Raw genomic sequence first — 20,855 nt, 5'->3', positions numbered from 1 at the left:
GCACTAAGCCACGTTTGTGGTATCCGAGATGTGTGCTTACTATACTACCATCCTTGAAGTGTCTGATTGTGGGTATAGGTTGAAAAGTACAGCTGGAACAGACGTGAACGTTTTTGTGAAAATTCTAAATCCCAAAGTAGGTGAAACTTCCAATTACATTATATCCAAACTAATGGTGATGTGTTGGTAAAGAACTGCTGACAAAAACTGCTGATATTAGATTACTGATAAAAAAAATAATAGGTGAAATTAGTGAAAAATGAAAATGTGAAAAATAAAGTGTTTGAAAAAAGAAATGTTGAAATTCAAGTGAAATTCCAAATCTTTGTGGTGAGAGTCTGCAGAGCTACTGCTACAACCTCTATTAAATATCCAGATCCCCTGGGGGCTGTGCTGCTCTCTGGTGGATCCCTCTGTGAAAGTCAATAGTGTAGTTCGTTTGGGTACAAATATGAAGAATAAGGCTTACCAGATAATCGGTCAACAGGTTTCGGTCTCACAGGCCTTTCTCAAGACTCATATTCTTAATTCATATTTGTACCCAAACGAACTACACTATTTTGACTCTTTCACAGAGGGATCCACTAGAAAGCAGCACAGCCCCCAGGGGATCTGGATATTTAATCGAGGTCGCAGCAGTAGCTCTGCAGACTCTCTCACCACAAAGATTTGGAATTTCACTTGAATTTGAAACCTTGACATTTCTTTTTTCAAACACTTTATTTTTCACATTTTTATATTTTCATCTCGGATACCGCAAAAGTGGCTTAGTGCTGCACCAGGCTAAGGTCAAACAATGATTGAGGAAGTCTTACATATCAGTCAGACCTAATCACCAAGGCCTATACCTTGTGTAAAGTTTACATTGTTTGCCATTTTGTAACATTTGGTAATATATGCACGGATCCATGTTTTTATTTTGTTTTTAAACTGTTTTAAGTACTTTTATTTATTCTAAGTGTTATGTAATTTTCTAATTTCTATGTATGTATGATTCTAAGTGATATGCAATAAATATGCTACACCTGTAAGATGCATCTTTAATACCTAAATACAGTATATATTGTATCCTAGCCTCCGTTGGGTTAGGTGCTCTAGATATATCCCCATTTACTGATGTGTTCAACTAGATCCCGTTAGCGCATTGCTGCTTCTCCAATAAAGGATACAAAGAGAATGAAGCGAAATTGATAATTATAAGTAAATACAAAATTTTTTTTTTTTTTTTTTTTTTTTTTATGATTTAGAGAGAACCTATATTTTAGTTTCATGTTCCGTTAAAGTACTAGCTACAAGCCAGCAACACCACAAAAACTTATTAAAAAAAAAAAAAAGTGATCAGGACTGGCTAAGAATAAAAATAAAGCTTACATATGACAAGGACACTGCTAAATCTTTATTGAATAGTATTCATTGTATAAAACCTTTTTTGCCAATAAAGTGACAGTCTAGTCACAATTTAAATGCATGTAGATGAATTACATCTTTGATTAGAAACATAGTTGCAATATTCCTGTACTGGCAAAAATGCTTGTAGTAAAAGTTATAATTGTTTTAATGTTATTTTTCTCTTCACGTGCATGCGAAGCATAGCTAGATATTCTCAGTGCACCAGCATTTTAAGTACTGTAGCTGATCAAGAGCCAGTGGGACTTGTATCCTGTCTGCAATTAACAAATTGAGTTATTACCAGATGGTACAAGCACCTTGGCCTTTCTGAGCAAGTGTTGTGTTAAAAATGCTGGTGCACGGTGCATACTTAAATACACTTTTGAAACAGCTATAGCTTTTATTACAAGAATTTTTGCTAATACCTGTATATTACAAAAATATTCAAACCTGAAATGCATCAATGTGGATTCCAATTTTGGCTGGAATGTCCCTTTTTATCAACAAAGTGTGTTTTTGTTTTTTGTTTTTTTTTGTTACATGCATTTGCTCATTTGTTTATTCCTTAAAGGGAAGCTCACTTATCTTTTTCGGACATATGGAAAAATTAGCTTTTTTTTTTTTTTAATTTGTCTTAATAGGTATGCATAAAGCGCTGCAGAATATGTTTGCATTCTACAAATAAATGACGATAATAATAATAATATCTACTATGATCTCATTAAACACTACGACTATTCCAGCCAGTTCTATTACAGTAACACCTACCTAAACCTGTTTGGTAGGTACTGCACCCTTGTGCCAAATGTGTTTAGTCATCTTAGCTCAATAGTAGCAACGGAACCCCCCCCAAATAATAAAAAAACAAAAAACAGGGTGCTTTTTCAGTTCCGTACTTTTTATGCAGAAATGTATAAACTAAAGAATGTTCTCAGTTCTATATTGACTGAGTCAGTTATCGCAGAGTGGAAACAATTCAAGCCAATACTAATGCATTCCTCCTTTTTACAAGGCTTGCCCAACATTAAATGTAAGTGGCATAAAACTGAAAAACAGAAAAAGAGAAGAGCGCAATCTGGACTCAAGTGAAGTTTATTAAACAAATGGCACACAACATTAAAATATCAGGGCAGTAGGTATTCTGCGTACCAGAAGTTAAAAAGTAAAAGCATGTACAGGATAATCTTTAGGCAGTATAAGTTACCGCTTCACCGCTCCTCGTTTCTAAGAAGTCTGTTGTGAGGCTGTAAATCTCCTTTACTCCTTACGTTAAGGAATGTGACCAGCTGCTCAGCTGAAATGAACTTAGAAAAGCCGGTTCCGGTTGCTACCGGAAGTCTGTACGTGTCACATCAATCAAAGTCAATTGGAATCCAATTGACTTTGATGTAACACTGCAGAGGCAGTGACACGTACAGACTTCCGGTAGCAACCGGAACCGGCTTTTCTAAGTTCATTTCAGCTGAGCAGCTGGTCACATTCCTTAACGTAAGGAGTAAAGGAGATTTACAGCCTCACAACAGACTTCTTAGAAACGAGGAGCGGTGAAGCGGTAACTTATACTGCCTAAAGATTATCCTGTACATGCTTTTACTTTTTAACTTCTGGTACGCAGAATACCTACTGCCCTGATATTTTAATGTTGTGTGCCATTTGTTTAATAAACTTCACTTGAGTCCAGATTGCGCTCTTCTCTTTTTCTGTTTTTCAGTTTTATGCCTTGCACAAAGGGACTTTGCCCATGATACACCCTTTCTTGAAGAGCAGCATACACCAGAGTGTCTGGTGAGGATCAATGGTTTAAATTCTACTATACAGCCACAATCTGTAAGACTATTTTTTACATTCATTTATCATTGGGACTATTTGTTCATATACTGTTTGGCTAGATTATATTTTGGCATTTTAACATTGCACATTTGCAGCTCCTTATCAGCATTTTAAATAGTGTGTTATCATTGTGAGTTTTATTTCTCATTTTATATTTTGTATTATTGGTTTTAAATATTGTGTGGTCTATTCAATATTTGGTATTTAATTATTATTGTGCAATATTTAACTTATTCACATACTACCTCTAGACTACTTATATAGGGTATACTCTATTTAGATATCTCCATATCAGTAGCGCTGATACTTTGTTTTTGTTTTTTATAAAATGTAAGTGTCATAATAAATTCTTCATTACTTTGTAACCGAGCCTCCGCTTAAAGGGACATGAATGTCAAAAAGAAACTTTCATAAATCAAATGGAGCATGACATTTTTAAGAGACTTATCATTTAACTCCTATTATGAAATTAACTTTATTCTCTCTGCATTGTTTCTTGAAAAGCATACCTCAGAGCAGCAATTCTCTATGGTGGGTAGCTGGTGATTTACAGCTACACGCATATGCCTATTGTCATTGGTTTATCCATTGTGTTCAGCTAGGTCCTAGCAGTGCAAGGTTAAACACATGGTTATAGACAAGCAATAGTGCAATAATTAAATTCTCCAATATTTTAGAGCATTTTCATTTATCACTTTTAATTAAAATCTGTTAAAAACATAACTGTCTACCATCAGTTTTCAATCTGTGAAACAATACAATTAAATGACTAATAGAAAAGTGTTTTTTTTTTTTTTTTATATCATTACCAATATACTCTATCCCTTTTATACTAAATAATGTAGTTTGTGTTCAAAGACTGCTCTGTAAGATCCCTGTTCCCCTGAAACCATAATGATCTACTCTCAAGTCTAAAAACAAAGAGCACGTTGTCTTGCAAATATAATTGCACTAGTGATGACCTCAATGTAACACTTATCTGACGTAAGTGCTTACCTGACATGTGCCAGTCGCAGCATTCAGCTCTTATTGCACATAAAAGTAGATCTGATAAACAAACACCTGCTCTCTATCTGGTCACACTTTCTCTAACTCATCTCTATCCCATACTATTATATGCTTCAAGCTGTTACTGCAGACACATTAATCCAGGGCTTGATACATCTGCTTAAAATTTTAGGAGCCAGACAGTGGTATCTGTATATAGATATATGGAGAATAACCCAAAAAGTTAAAAGCAGGGGTAAAATTCTAGGAGCCAGTGGCTCCCCGGCTACTGGGTTTGTCGAGCCCTACAATAAGCAACCAAGCAAGGAAAGGTGAAGTTGTTTGATCAAACATAATCACTTTTTGTTTTCCCTAATAAAGACCTAGATTTCAAGTGGAGCACAAAAAATATTAACCGTATTCTGCCTTACTATCGCTTAAAGGGATAGTAAACCCATTTTTTTTTTCATGATTCAGATAGAGCATGCAACTTTCTTATTTTACTCCTATTAATTTTTTCTTTGTTCTCTTGCCATCTTTATTTGAAAATGCAGGAATCTAAGCTAAGTAGCCGGCCCATTTTAGGTTCAGCACCCTCGATAGTGCTTGCTGATTGATGGCTACAGTTTGCCACCAATCAGCAAGCACAACCCAGGTGCTGAACCAAAATGGGCTGGCTTCTAAGCGTACATTTTTGCTTTTCAAATAAAGATAGCAAGAGAACGAAGAAAAAATAGGAGAAAATTAGAAAGCTGCTTAAAATTGCTTGCTCTATCTGAATCATGAAAGAAAACATTTTGGGTTTACTATCCCTTTTAAGTGCAGTCAACAGCAATTCTGGTTTTGGGCTCATTAATGAAGTACAAAGTTATTTCTTTTATCACCCGAGCCATAGTTTAAGTCTAGTCTAACATCAACCTGTTGTACAGCGCCAGTGCGCGAAGTCCCTCACATAAGACTTCCATAGGGGTACAAAGTAAAATTCATGTTGGATATTGCCCAATCGCATAATAATAATTTTACTTCAGGTATTAAACAGCACTAAACTTGCTACTTGTAATACAAGCACAATGAGTTTGCTAATATCGCTCCCTGCACTATCAATAAAACATATAGGGCACGCTAAAAAAAAGTTGTAAGATGCTTTGGTTAAAATATATAACTATCCACCTTTAATACTTTATTGTGTGGTATTCTTTGGGTGAGGATCTGAAAAAGATAACACACCCTGTGCTCCACTTGTAATATAGCTCAACATTTTTAATTATGCCTAGTGGGGGGGACACTGTTTTTTTTTATTTAAAAAAAAAAATGCATTTTCCCCAATTCCAAAGAGAATTTGAAGTGCATACTTTAGACTTCTCAAGCCTACCTCTGCTACATTCTATGCAGTGATTGGTTGATCACTGTAGTAGCTGGTTTCAGTTTGTCCCTAAAAAGGCATATTTTTTTGGACTGCAAGAAATGCAAATTTAGCTTTTAAAGTAAGCATGCTCTAAAAGCATTTTGCAATGTAGCTTTGTCAAAGTCTGCAACCGATCGGCAAAACACTACTGGGAGCTAGCTGAACACATCTGGTGAGTGAATGACAAGAGGCCACCAATCGCCAGCTTGCTCCTAGTAAAGCATTGCTGCTCCTGCACCTACCTATATTTTTCAACAAAGGATACAAAGAGAACAACGTAAGTGTGATAACAGAAGCACATTGAAAAGTGTCAATCATTAAAGTTTACATTTTGACTTTTAGGTCCCTTTTTAAATAGATGATGCATAATAATATGCATCCGAATGATATAGATATATATTTATATAATTTTTTAAAAAACATTTTTTTTTTTTTTTGTTCCTTTAAGCTTGGTATTAATACCTGGCCTTAGGGTTGCCACCTTTCTTGGAAAATATACAGTCCCAAGGCCGGTCTTAGGTGTTAAGACACCCTGTTAGGGCTACTCCCGTGGCACGCCCCCCCCCCCTTGCCGATTGTCTACAAAGGAATAGCAAACTGTTTGTTAATTGGTTGGTGGCATTTTGGTCGCCCAGGGTCTGTGTTGGATATTTAGCTTTAACAAGAAGAGGGGAGCAGAGGTTGGGAGAAAACAGTGAAAGTGAGGGCATCATTTTGTAATCCAAATTTTGGATCAGCCCTGAGCATCACCGCGACAGCGCCCTCTGAGGTGTTGCGTCCTGTGTGGTCGCACACCCCAATGGCTGGCCCTGTACAGTCCACTCTAATTACCATACATTTGTTTGAATAAATATACAGCAAAACTGTCTCAGAACCAAAAGCTGCTAGAAGTAATATGTAAATGAACATTTGGTTACAATTAGATTCCAGCACACTTAAAATAATTTTCCACATAACCGGATCCTTATTTCTAGGATACTCATTTATATATTCATTTACGTTTTCTACATTGACTTAAATCAAATTACAACCTGGTAGTAAAATACCAGCTGGGTGGTAACTGGTAACCCTATCTGGCCTATATAGGTAGTTCTTCTCTTCTCTAAAATATAACATACAAATTTCTGTTTTACAGGTACCTACGTGGAGAAGGTCTGCACAGTTCCCGATGAACAAGGAACATGCAAACCCTGTCAGCTAGGGATTAATTACAGCGAGCACCTTACTGGACTAGCACACTGTTTGTCATGCACAACCTGTCGTGATGGTAAGTTCCCTCAATCTATATATTAAAGTGCCTAACCATGCAACTGTGCTGCCTAGCCATGCCTACCCCCAGAACACCCGTGACTCTGCCTCAGAAGACTGACTCCACCCATGATTCTACCCACAGGCCTTCCTGACTTAGTTCCTAGCTCTGCTCAGTGGGGTATTTGCTCCAAAACAGTTTTTTATTTTTATGGGAATTTAACAGAACCATTCATCGATCAGGCTTTAAAAATGTATGTCATTATTAAATTGTGCACAGTATTTTATATACACACTTTGTGGCACCAGCTCCTACTGAGCATGTGCAAGAATTCAGTGTATACGTATATGAGTTTATGATTGGTTGACATATCACATGATGCAGGGGCTGGTAAAGTGCTATTGCATTGGTGTGTTTTTTTTGTTTTTTCACACTTGGTGATCATGCAATTCCATTGTATTTACTGGCCTTTTAAGAAGGGACAAAGCTGTATTCCTGAATCTATCATCAAAAGACTAAATATAATTACATAGTTGCCACATTTTGAAAATCAAAATCCAGGTACACTTTTGCAGCATAATAATCACATACCTCGTAACATTTGTGGAATTAGAAGTTGAGAAGGGCCCTCATCATTTAGTGGGTTGGGATGTGTCAAAGGAGGGGTAACGAGTGGATAGTGGGTGGGCATGTCTGGGCAGTTTGTGGCATGTCTGAGCAATTTTGTTGGCGGATCTAAGAGAAATTCTGCATTATAGGGACATATGGCTGTCTCAGAGGGACAGCAAACGATAGCTCAAAATCAGAGGACTATCCCTCTCAAATAGGGACAGTCGGGAGGTCTGTAATTTTGTAAACAGATTATGGCAGTATTGACTATAAACAATCACATTTTCAAACCACCTGGGGCGCGATCCGATATAGATCGCAGTTTGCGGCGCAAGCGAGGAGACCGGCGTCGCCCGCAGTTTCAGCTCGCAACTCGAGCCATCCCATATAGGTCGCCGTCAGATGCTAACGTGCCGTAAGTCTCACAAACCAGCGATGTCCAGAAATCTGCGTAAGTACAAATTTCTGGCGTCGCCAGTGACTTGCGGCACGTTAGAATCTGCCGGCGCCTATAAAACCTGACTAAAGTTTAAAACACCCGCACTGTCTAACCCGCCTCCCTAACATAGCCCGCACTGTCTAACACGCCTCCCTAACATAGCCCGCACTGTCTAACCCTCTATCCGCTATCCCCCCTCACTAGCCTAACAATAAAAAAGCTATTAACCCCTAAACCGCCGCTCTTTTACCCCGCCGCAACCTAATAAAGTTATTAACCCCTAAACCGCCGCTCCCGTACCCCGCCGCCAGCTATATTATATCTATAACCCCCTAAAGTGAGCCCCTAACACCGCCGCCATCTATATTAAAATTATTAACCCCTAATGTAAGCCCCTTACACCGCCGCCATCTCTATTAAAATGATTAACCCCTAATTTAATCTACCTACCCCGCCGCCAGCTATATTATCTATATTAACCCTAAGTATATTATAGTTAATATAGTTATTACATTATATATATATTAACCCTAATTATATTAGGGTTAATATAGTTACTATAGTATTTATATTAACTATATTAACTCTATCTAACCCTAACACCCCTAACTATATTTATATTAAATTAATCTAATTAATTTATAAACTAAAATATTCCTATTTAAATCTAAATACTTACCTATAAAATAAACCCTAAGATAGCTACAATATAATTAATAATTACATTGTAGCTATGTTAGGGTTAATATTTATTTTACAGGTAAATAGTTAATTATTTTAACTAGGTATAATAGATATTAAATAGTTATTAACTATTTAATATCTACCTAGTTAAAATAATTACCCAATTATCTGTAAAATAAATCCTAACCTAAGTTACAAATACACCTACACTATCAATAATGTAATAAACTACAAACATCTATCTAAAAATACAATTAAATTAACTAAACTAAATTACAAAAAAAAACAAACACTAAATTACAAAAAATAAAAAAAAGATTACAAGATTTTTAAGCTAATTACACCTATTCTAAGCCCCCTAATAAAATAATAAACCCCCAAAATAAAAAAAATTCCCTGCCCTATTCTAAATTAAAATAAGTTCATAGCTCTTTACCTTACCAGCCCTTAAAAGGGCCTTTTGTGGGGCATGCCCCAAAGAATTCAGCTCTTTTGCATTCAATAAATACAATCCCCCCCCCCATTACAACCCACCACCCACATACCCCTATTCTAAACCCACCCAAACCCCCCTTAATAAATCCTAACACTACCCCCCTGAAGATCTCCCTACCTTGTCTTCACCACACCGGGCCGAACTCCTGATCCGATCCGGGCGATGTCGTCCTCCAAGCGGCAAAGAAGAAATCTTCCTGCGGCAAAGAAGAATTCTTCCTCCGGCGACGTCTTCCTCCAAGCGGCAGCAAAGTCTTCAGTCTTCCGGCGGCATCTTCAATCTTCTTTCTTCGCTCCGCCGCCGCGGAGCATCCATCCCGGCCGATCGCTAAACATGGAATGAGGTACCTTTAAATGACGTCATCCAAGATGGCGTCCGCCGAATTCCGATTGGCTGATAGGATTCTATCAGCCAATCGGAATTAAGTTAAAAAAATCTGATTGGCTGATTGAATCAGCCAATCAGATTCAAGTTCAATCCGATTGGCTGATCCAATCAGCCAATCAGATTGAGCTCGCATTCTATTGGCTGATCGGAACAGCCAATAGAATGCGAGCTCAATCTGATTGGCTGATTCAATCAGCCAATCAGATTTTTTTAACTTAATTCCGATTGGCTGATAGAATCCTATCAGCCAATCGGAATTCGGCGGACGCCATCTTGGATGACGTCATTTAAAGGTACCTCATTCCATGTTTAGCGATCGGCCGGGGTGGATGCTCCGCGGCGGCGGAGCGAAGAAAGAAGATTGAAGATGCCGCCGGAAGACTGAAGACTTTGCTGCCGCTTGGAGGAAGACGTCGCCGGAGGAAGAATTCTTCTTTGCCGCTTGGAGGACGACATCGCCCGGATCGGATCAGGAGTTCGGCCCGGTGTGGTGAAGACAAGGTAGGGAGATCTTCAGGGGGGTAGTGTTAGGATTTATTAAGGGGGGTTTGGGTGGGTTTAGAATAGGGGTATGTGGGTGGTGGGTTGTAATGGGGGGGGGGGATTGTATTTATTGAATGCAAAAGAGCTGAATTCTTTGGGGCATGCCCCACAAAAGGCCCTTTTAAGGGCTGGTAAGGTAAAGAGCTATGAACTTATTTTAATTTAGAATAGGGCAGGGAATTTTTTTTATTTTGGGGGTTTATTATTTTATTAGGGGGCTTAGAATAGGTGTAATTAGCTTAAAAATCTTGTAATCTTTTTTTTATTTTTTGTAATTTAGTGTTTGTTTTTTTTTTGTAATTTAGTTTAGTTAATTTAATTGTATTTTTAGATAGATGTTTGTAGTTTATTACATTATTGATAGTGTAGGTGTATTTGTAACTTAGGTTAGGATTTATTTTACAGGTAATTGGGTAATTATTTTAACTAGGTAGATATTAAATAGTTAATAACTATTTAATATCTATTATACCTAGTTAAAATAATTAACTATTTACCTGTAAAATAAATATTAACCCTAACATAGCTACAATGTAATTATTAATTATATTGTAGCTATCTTAGGGTTTATTTTATAGGTAAGTATTTAGATTTAAATAGGAATATTTTAGTTTATAAATTAATTAGATTAATTTAATATAAATATAGTTAGGGGTGTTAGGGTTAGATAGAGTTAATATAGTTAATATAAATACTATAGTAACTATATTAACCCTAATATAATTAGGGTTAATATAGTTAATATATATATAATGTAATAACTATATTAACTATAATATACTTAGGGTTAATATAGATAATATAGCTGGCGGCGGGGTAGGTAGATTAAATTAGGGGTTAATAATTTTTATATAGGTGGCGGCGGTGTAAGGGGTCAGATTACGGGATAGATAAGGTAGATGGCGGCGGTTTTAGGGGCTCACAGTAGGGGGTTAGTTTATGTAGATGGCGGCGGGGTCGGGGAGCGGCGTTTTAGGGGGTAATAACTTTATTAGGGATTTCGGGGGGGGGGGGATCGCGGTTGACAGGGAGATAGACATTGCGCATGCGTTAGGTGTTAGGTTTATTTTAGAAGATCACGGTTGACAGGGAGATAGACATTGCGCATGCGTTAGGTGTTAGGTTTATTTTAGCAGCTAGTTTAGGGAGTTACGGGGCTCCAATAGTCAGCGTAAGGCTTCTTACGGCTGCTTTTTGTGGCGAGGTGAAAATGGAGTAAGTTTTCTCCATTCTCGCCACGTAAGTGCTTACGCTGCATATTGGATACCAAATTGCGCGGGTTTGGTATACCTGCCTATGGCCCAAAAAACTGCGGGCGACGGCAGAAATATACGGGCGTAACTTCTAGCTTACGCCGTATATAGGATACCAAATCCGTGCAATTATTGGCGTCGCCGGCTTTTGCGGGCGACGCTTTATATCGGATCGACCCCCAAGTATCTTTTTAAAAGACCTTTTTCTTTGGCAGGGTCCATCAGTAGAACAAACGTTTTAAACCTGCAATAGGTTCTTAGTCATGTCATCTCAATCATGTACAGGTGTGCTTCTTTTATACCTGTGCACTTCTCATTCATTAGAAACTAAATTGTACTGCCATCATGTGGTTATTTTTTAGTATGCATGTATACAATTTTACCTTCATTATTACCACAAAGCTGCTCAAGAATATTGAATTAAAATACAATAAAAACAAAGCCTATACACCAAACCCATACACAAACATTTTTTTTTAGATATTAGAATCTTGCACATATTTGTATTTATAACAGGCTATTTATACAAACAGAGACCAATCAAAATCTTTGTTTATCCTTTTGGTGTAAGGAAGCCATAGTTGGATTTATTTTTTTTTAAATCCAGAACAACTCCCTCTTTTTAAATAATAGGCAACTAGCCTTGAGCAGCTATAGTGGTAATAATGAAGGTAAAATTGTATACATGCATACTAAAAAAAAAAAAAATAACCACATGATGGCAGTACAATTTTAGTTTCTAAATGAAGAGAAGCACACCTGTACATAATTGAGATGACATGACTAAGAACCTATTGCAGGTTTGAAACGTTTGTTTGTCATACTGATGGACCCTGCCTAAGAAAATAAAGATGTTTTAAAAAGATAATTGGTGGATGGAAAATGTTGTTGTTTGCAGTTCAGTGGAGACCTGACTAGTCTCTTTCCTTGCCCCACTCTGGAGAGTGCGCCGTCTTCCCCCGTGGGACTGAATTTGACCCATGATAGTTTCCATTGCTCCACCACAAAACACCTAATGTAAATTGTATTATCAAATCTATAGACTGCAGGAGATTAACATGTGCCAGTACACCAAATATACTATTTTATTATCCTTATCTAATCTAAAGTTCAGGATTCTCAGATGCCACCATTTGCAAATACATATATACATAGGAACCAATAAAGATCTCATTTCCGAGTCCCACTGTCAGGCATTCAAACTAAGCCCATACCTTAGGCTAGATGTTTACAGTGTGGGGAAGAATTCTGGAGCAATTGTACCATAGGACTGTCTCAGGAAAATCAGGACAATTATGAGATTATTTAGTAACTTCAGATACAGTAGAAACAGCTGAATGGATGTTCAGTATTCTCTATAGAAAAGGGATGTAAACAAGAGACGTGCTGCTACAGAAAGCGTCCGTCGGGTAAGTGGAGGGTAGTTGAAGCAGACCCACTCAAAAAAGGGGGGGGGGGGTGGAGCCAGCCCAAAAAGCGGAGGACAACCGCAGAGACCAGAAAGGAAAAACAGGCGGCTACTGAAAAAGTAGTATTTATTCCAATAAAAAATGTATGGTAGACAAAGGCAAAAAAAATAAAACACAACAGACCAAAGGAGGGAGACAGCAGTCTTACATGTTTCGCGCACACTTGCGCTTAATCATAGAAGCTGAATACAAGTAAGATCAGCTATAGTACTTAAAGGGACAGCACAGAAATCAAAACACTCAGTTTGAGAATTGACCTGATGAACAGGTGTCACACCAATAATTAGAAAGACTTAGAGGTGTGTTTCCACAGTGAGTACTACAGATCCGAAAAATAAAAACATAGTTGATATACTTGTGAAGGAATGCAAAATCTGGCGATAAAACACTATATAAGAGAAACTGAGTAATATTACATTACAATTTCTATATATATATATATATATATATATATATATATATATATATATATATATATATATATATATATATATATATATATATATATATGTATATATATATGTATACATGTTTAAAGTTGGTAACTAAACAAATAGTTATTTCAATCTAATAATCTTGCAACAATAAATACAGCAACAGGCTTTGACAATTCAATATCAGGTTTAGAAAGACAGCTGCCACTATAAATCTAAAAGAACACAGTACTATTTAAATCACCTGGTAACAGCTATACATTTAGAAAAACAAGATGTCCTAGGATGTCATAATATAGAAGAGATTTTTGTTAGTATAAAGTGAAACTGAGTAAACTAAATAAATTAAGATATATAAATGAAGATCTGAGTATTAATGCAAACAAAAGGTCAGAATGCATGATGAAAGAATAACAATGATACAGAAACTATCCATATTGCACTCTTATATACTCTAATATAGGATTTTTCATGGGATGAGAAAAAGTTGTCATAGAGAAATATATATATCATGGAGAAATATAATAATGAAACGTAGGAATTATACTAATATGAAAATATATGTATAACTATCCATATATTAATAACACTATTTATTCTAATACACAAAATCTCATATCCCATTCTAAATTCATACCCAAAGGTGACCGGGTTTTCAACTTATAGATCCAAAATAATTCTTTTCTATCAAGGACCTTACATATGTCACCCCCTCGATAAGGGGTTCTGGCTATATCTATAACCTTAATTTTCAACCTGGGTATATTTGTGAAGTGAAAGAGATTAAAATGTTTAGATACCGCTGAATCTCTATTGAAATTTTTAATATCCCTGAGGTGCTCTCTCGCCCGATCTCTAAGAGTTCTACTTGACTGACCTACATATTGGGCTCCACAAAGATGGCAATCTAGTAGATATACTATATAACTTGTAAGACATGTTGCATAAAAATCAATCTCAAAGGAATCGCCAGTGACTTTACTGGAGAACCTCCTGGTGAAATCCATAGTCTCACAAGTGAGACAATTGGAAAGATGTGCCCTAAAATTGCCTATACCTCTAAGCCAATTGTCACTTGACTGAGTATTAGATTTAACCAAACTGGGCGAAAGCTTGGAGGCTAATGTGGGTGGCTTCTTTGCAACAAATCTACATTCCTTCAATAATTGCTATAACTCTAAAATTTATAGTTTTCTTATGTCAGTTTTAACCCCCTCCAAATTTTATTGTCTGTTTACTTAACTCATCTCACCCTGACCAGACTCTAACATTCCAATTGGCCTTACCAACTGTCTTTGATTAGCAATTAAGTAAATTTAGTGGACTCAGCTGACTGCCCTACCTGTATATATATATTTCAGACTAGTTAGGGGATGTGCACTGCACAGGGGTGCACTGCTTACAGGGCTGTGTACTTTTTAACAATAGCATATGTTCACATTTTCCAAGTGAACATTTTATAAGTGAGGCAATAATTTTTAAGAATTATACAAGCATTGGGCAAGACACAAGGCAGTACTCTTGTAATTCTATGTTTTATGTATCTCATTGTATCCTTTTGCAAGTGCTGCTGTAACACTGTCTTATGTGTTTACTTGGTTCCCACTTTCAGAATAATGCTCAATATCTTCATATTCCTTTTTGCTACCTCTTGTCTCTATAACAAACTACACTACTCACTCCTTCTCCCTCTCCACCTGCACTGTTCATTAGCCCATCTCTTATACTCACCTTACTTTTGTACTCATGAACTCTACCTATTCCTAAATACTCTCTCTCCCCCCTGCACTTCAGCCAAACAGTCTCATTACTGCAAATCTTCTTCTCATGTCACTCTCCCTCTTGCTCATACTAGCTGCTGGCGACATCTCGCCTAATCCTGGTCCCTCACAACCTCCTAACCTCACATCCTTGTGTGCCTTTCAATAGACTTCATAAACTAAACTCTGGTAATCTTAATCGCATTCCTCTTACATCTAAAAACCCCTCCCCCTTCACTTGTGCACTCTGGAACTCTCGCTCAGTTTGCAACAAGCTCACTTCTATCCATGATCTCTTTATCTCCCACTCTCTTAACCTTCTGGCTCTTACAGAAACCTGGTTCTCTGCTTCAGACACAGCATCCACTGCTGCACTGTCACATGGGGGTCTCCATTTCAGCCACACTCCTAGGTCTGGCAATAGACAAGGAGGTGGTGTCAGTATTTTAGTTTTCTCTTGTTGCACCTTCCAACAAATACAGCCCTTCTCTTCACTCACATTTTCTTCATTTGAAGCACACATGATTCGGTTATTCTCTCCCCTCTCTATACGTGTTGCAGTCATATACCACCCCCCTGGCTCCCCAACTCAATTTTTAGATCACTTTGCTGCCTGGCTTCCTTATTTCCTTTCCTCAGACACCCCTGCCCTCATTCTTGGCGACTTTAACATACCTCTTGACAATCCCAATGCCTCCTCTGCAATACAACTTCTTCAACTGACTTCCTCTTTCGGCCTGTCACAATGGACTGAATCTCCCACTCACAAAGATGGTCATTCCCTTAATCTGATTTTCACCTATCGATGCACTCTTTCAAATTTAACAAACTCCCCTTTTCCTCTCTCAGACCATCATCTCCTAACTTGCAACATCACTTCCCTACCTACAACTCCCCCTCCCTCTACCCCTCACACCAAACTTCACAGAAGCACTAAGTCACTAGATCTGCATCAGCTCGCTAGCTCTCTCAAACCTCTCCTCTCATCCATCACCTCCTTTTCCTGCCCTGACCAATCTATCAGCCAGTATAATTCCACACTTACATCGGTCATTGACACTCTGGCCCCTCCAACCTTAGCTCAGAAACCACACTCATCCTCAGCCCTGGCATACTCCTCTGACACGATACCTACGCAGATGCTCCCGTACTGCTGAGCGACATTGGAGGAAATCTCGGAGTTCAGCTGACTTTCTTCACTACAAGTTCATCCTGAACTCCTACTATTCTGCCCTTAATCTTTATAAGCAACAATATTTTTCTAATCTCATCTTTACTCTTTCCTCTAACCCTAAACGTCTGTTCAACACTCTTCTCCGCCCACCCCCACCTCCTAACACAACCTCTCTCTCAGCTCAAGATTTTGCAAGCCACTTCAACAACAAAATTGACTCCATCAGAAGTGAAATCAGCTCTCAGAAGTGAAATCAGCTCTCAACATACTTCCAATCTCCCACCCCCTCAAAAGCTCACGATCACCCAAAACCCAAATATCCAAAAATGCAGCTCTTTTGCCCCTGTTAATGATGAAGTTCCTGCCCTTATACTGTCCTCCCACCTCACTACCTGTCCCCTCGACCCCATCCCCTCACAGCTACTCCCCTCCCTCTCTTCTACCCTCACCCCCATACTCGCACACATTTTCAACCTCTCCCTCAGCACTGGTATATTTCCCTCATCTCTAAAACATGCACTGGTCACACCTATCCTCAAAAAAACCTTCCCTTGATCCAACCTCCCCTTCCAATTACCGCCCTATTTCCCTACTCCCTCTTGCCTCAAAGCTCCTCGAAAAGCTAGTTTACGCACGTCTATCCCATTTCCTTACACTAAACTCTTCTTGACCCACTGCAATCTGGATTTTGTTCCCATCACTCTACAGAGACAGCAATTGTCAAGGTTACCAATGACCTACTTACAGCAAAATCCAAAGGCCACTTCTCTCTGCTTATCCTCCTTGACCTGTCTGCAGCCTTTGACACTGACCACCCTCTTCTGCTCCAAACCCTCCAATCCTTCGGCATCTGTGACACAGCTCTCTCGTGGTTCTCTTCCTATCTGACTAACCGTACATTTAGTGTAGCCTTCTCCGGAGCATCCTCTGCCCCGTTAGCACTTTCTGTTGGGGTACCTCAAGGCTCTGTCCTTGGTCCCCTTCTCTTCTCAATCTACACGTCGTTACTAGGTTCCTTAATAAAGTCCCATGGGTTTCAATACCATTTGTATGCCGATGACACCCAAATCTACCTCTCTGCACCAGACCTACCTCCTTCCTTACTAACCCGTGTCACTAACGGTCTTTTTCTCATCTTGGATGTCCTCTCACTACCTTAAGCTAAATCTCTCCAAAACTGAACTCCTTATTTTTCCCCCTTCTTCCAATGTCTCCACCCCCAAAATTTCTATAAAAGATAATTCCATCATTACCCCTACCCCGCTCACCCGATGTCTTGGGGTCACACTTGACTCAGATCTTTCCTTCACTCCTCACATCCAGTCCTTGGCTAAAGCCTGCCGCTTCCACCTTAAACATTGCTAAAATTAGACATTTCCTTACACAAGATACAACCAAGATTTTAATCCACTCTCTCATCCTTTCCCGCCTCGACTACTGCAATTCCGTCCTCTCTGGTCTACCTAGCTGCCGCATAGCTCCTTTACAATCCATTATGAAAGCCTCTGCCAGGCTCATCTTCCTTACTCGTCGCTCTTCATCTGCTGCACACCTCTGCCAATCCCTTCACTGGCTTCCTCTTGCCTCTAGGATTAAATATAAAATCCTCACCCTGACATATAAAGCTTTCAACTGCACTGCTCCCCCCCTACATCTCAGAACTTGTCTCTAGATACTCTCCCTCCCGTCCCCTTCGATCAGCTCAGGATCTCCTCCTCCTCTCTTGTTACTTCCTCACATTCACGTTTACAGGACTTCTCCAGACTGGCCCCCATCTTGTGGAATTCCCTGCCTCGCTCCATAAGACTCTCCCCTAGTTTTAACAGCTTCAAGCACTCCCTAAAAACTCTACTATTCAGGAATGCATACAACCAACACTAACCTTCCCTAATGCCATTGCTTTCCCCTTGAACCCCTTAGATTGTAAGCCTATGGGCCCAGCTGTTTACAGATCGCTTCATAAGAGCCGACTACAACAGTGAAACTCTTGGCAGGGCCCTCTACCCACTTGACCCCTACAAAAGCTATCCTGTACACCGACTATGTTTACAGCGCTGCAGAATCTGTTGGCGCTCTACAAATACCTGATGATAATAATAAATAAATCCTTTACATACGGCTGTAGAATCTCATCACCCTTTAATATATGTAGATGTCTCTTGATGATTCCACATATTGAGTTATATTGGGGAGAGAACGGAGTAGAAAAAACACTACGTTCATCTAGATAGTTTTTCTTACTTCTACTAGTGTTGGTGTTCTTTATATTTTGAAATGTCCTGTTGGCTGTTGAGCCACTGGTGTTAGTGTTATCTGATTCTGATGATTGACCCTTTGAATGTGGTTTCCAATCTTTTATTTCATCAAATGTTTAAGTAACTCTTTGCCATTATACCCCCTAGCTTCTAATCTGGTAATGAGGTCCTTACCACCTTGGATATAATTATCCAGAGTGCTGGCATTACGTCTGAGCCTAATAAATTTGCTTCTTGGAATTGATTTGACTAAATGTGGAGGATGGTATTACCAGCCATCTCTTTTCTGTATGTAGTGGACATAATCTTATGGGTAATGGTGTCGCCATATAGATTAAGATCCAAAAAATTGACATAATCATGGTGTAATTCGCCTGTAAATATTTAGATTCACATCATTAGTGTTGAGGGCTATCAGAAAGTCATGAAAAGGAAAGTCCTCTTTTACAATAAAAATGAGATCATCTATGTACCTCATGTACAGAAGGATACCAGACTTGAGGGGTTTTTTTTTGTTGTTTTTTTTTCAAATAAGCTTTATTGAAGTGTAAACAATCAAATACAGTAAACATGTACAGGATTAGAGAAAAACAAACAAAAACAATATCACAGAGATATAACATGGATTGTTCGTTTACAACGTAAAGCAGGGTATACAATCACTTCATCTTGATAAGAGCTCCCCCCCTTTTTTACCATGTAGGGGGTGAGAGATGATTAGCTTAAATTCTTTTACAAATTTTAGAGCGATCAAATATAAGAGTAATGTATTAGAATACTTTAGGGGAGGGGGAAAGAGGGAGTAAGTGGTGTATAGAGAGAGAAGCTGGGGCTAGACAAAGGGGGGGGACGAAGGGAAGTGGGACTGGGAAGGACAGAAAAAAAACAAAAAAAAACACAAGTGATATTCTTTCTAAGGGTGTCGCTACTCCTGGCTCCACTCAAATTGTACCGTGCCAGAGTGCCACCATAGTCTCATACTCCACCATTTTATGATTTTTAAAGTAAAAATATCTCTCTAAAATGAGAATTTCCTCCACTTGGGATTGCCACTCTCTCAGAGTAGGGGGGTTTTGTTTTTTCCAGTTTTTTGGAATCAGTTTCTTGGCGCTTGTGAGCATAATTGGCAATAGGGCGAGATGTAACCGACTTTGTGTCTTAGGGAGCGACAGAAATAATAAAGTCTCAGGCATGTTTGGGATCGACAAATTGAGAATATCATATCTTAGTGAAGACCTCCGACCAGAAAGGCCTCAGGACTGGGCATGACCACCATATGTGAAGAAGAGAGCCACTTTCACCGCAACCTCTCCAGCACATAGGGCAGGCTGCAGGAAATATCTTGTGAAGTCTCATTGGAGTCAGGTACCATCGACTCATGAGCTTAATGTGAAGCTCCTGAATAGTCGACGAAACCGAAGATTTTTTAATAAGTCTAAATGCTCTTGACCAGGATTGTGTGTCAATATCCAGCCCTAATTCCTCAGTCCAGCTTTCTCCAACATTGGTGTGTCCGGTCCACGGCGTCATCCATTACTTGTGGGATATTCTCCTCCCCCACAGGGAAAGGCAAGGAGAGCTCACAGCAAGAGCTGTCCACATAGTCCCTCCCAGGCTCCGCCCCCCCAGTCATTCTCCTTGCCGCTCTGAACAAGTAGCACAGGCAGAACCTGATGTTGTGACATTTAAATCAAAATTAGAGCATCTCCGTGCATTACTTAAGGAGGTGCTATCTACTCTGGATGATTGTGACAATCTGGTCAACCCAGAAAAATTGTGCAAGATGGACAAGTTCCTTGAGGTCCCGGTGCACCCTGATGCTTTTCCGATACCTAAACGGGTGGCGGACATAGTGAATAAGGAGTGGGAGAAGCCAGGCATACCTTTTGTCCCTCCTCCTATATTTAAGAAATTGTTCCCTATGGTCGACCCCAGGAAGGACACATGGCAAACAGTCCCTAAGGTCGAGGGGGCGGTTTCTACTCTAGCCAAGCGCACAACCATTCCTATTGAGGACAATTGTGCTTTCAAAGATCCTATGGATAAAAAATTGGAGGGTTTGCTTAAAAAGATTTTTGTACAGCAAGGTTACCTCCTTTAACCTATTTCGTGCATTATTCCTGTCACTACAGCGGCGTGGTTCTGGTTCGAGGAATTGGAAAAGTCGCTCAGTAGGGAGACTCCATATGAGGAAGTCATGGACAGAATTCACGCACTTAAGTTAGCTAATTCCTTTATTTTAGACACCGCTTTGCAGTTAGCGAGGTTAGCGGCGAAAAATTCAGGGTTTACAATTGGGGCGCGTAGAGCGCTCTGGCTAAAGTCTTGGTCGGCGGATGTATCTTCCAAGACAAAATTGCTTAATACCCCTTTCAAAGGTAAGACCCTTTTTGGGCCAGAATTGAAAGAGATTATTTCAGACATCACTGAGGGAAAGGGCCATGCCCTCCCACAAGATAAACCTTTCAAGGCTAAGAATAAGTCCAATTTTC

The 20,855-nt window shown here is 39.0% G+C and overlaps 1 protein-coding gene across 1 annotated transcript in view; it reads left to right on the top strand.

The window, feature by feature from the left end:
* LOC128663585 (tumor necrosis factor receptor superfamily member 10A) overlaps positions 1-20,855 on the top strand; it is a 340,293-nt gene that overhangs the window by 14,511 nt on the left and 304,927 nt on the right. Inside the window, exon 3 of the mRNA XM_053717981.1 lies at positions 6,747-6,878. Within this exon, the coding sequence (XP_053573956.1) occupies positions 6,747-6,878 (132 nt within the window). The remainder of the gene's footprint in view (positions 1-6,746; positions 6,879-20,855) is intronic.

The sequence above is a fragment of the Bombina bombina genome, chromosome 6, assembly GCF_027579735.1.
Source record: "Bombina bombina isolate aBomBom1 chromosome 6, aBomBom1.pri, whole genome shotgun sequence".
NCBI classification, from domain to species: Eukaryota; Metazoa; Chordata; class Amphibia; order Anura; family Bombinatoridae; genus Bombina; species Bombina bombina.
This window is presented reverse-complemented; position numbering and strand designations above follow the sequence as displayed.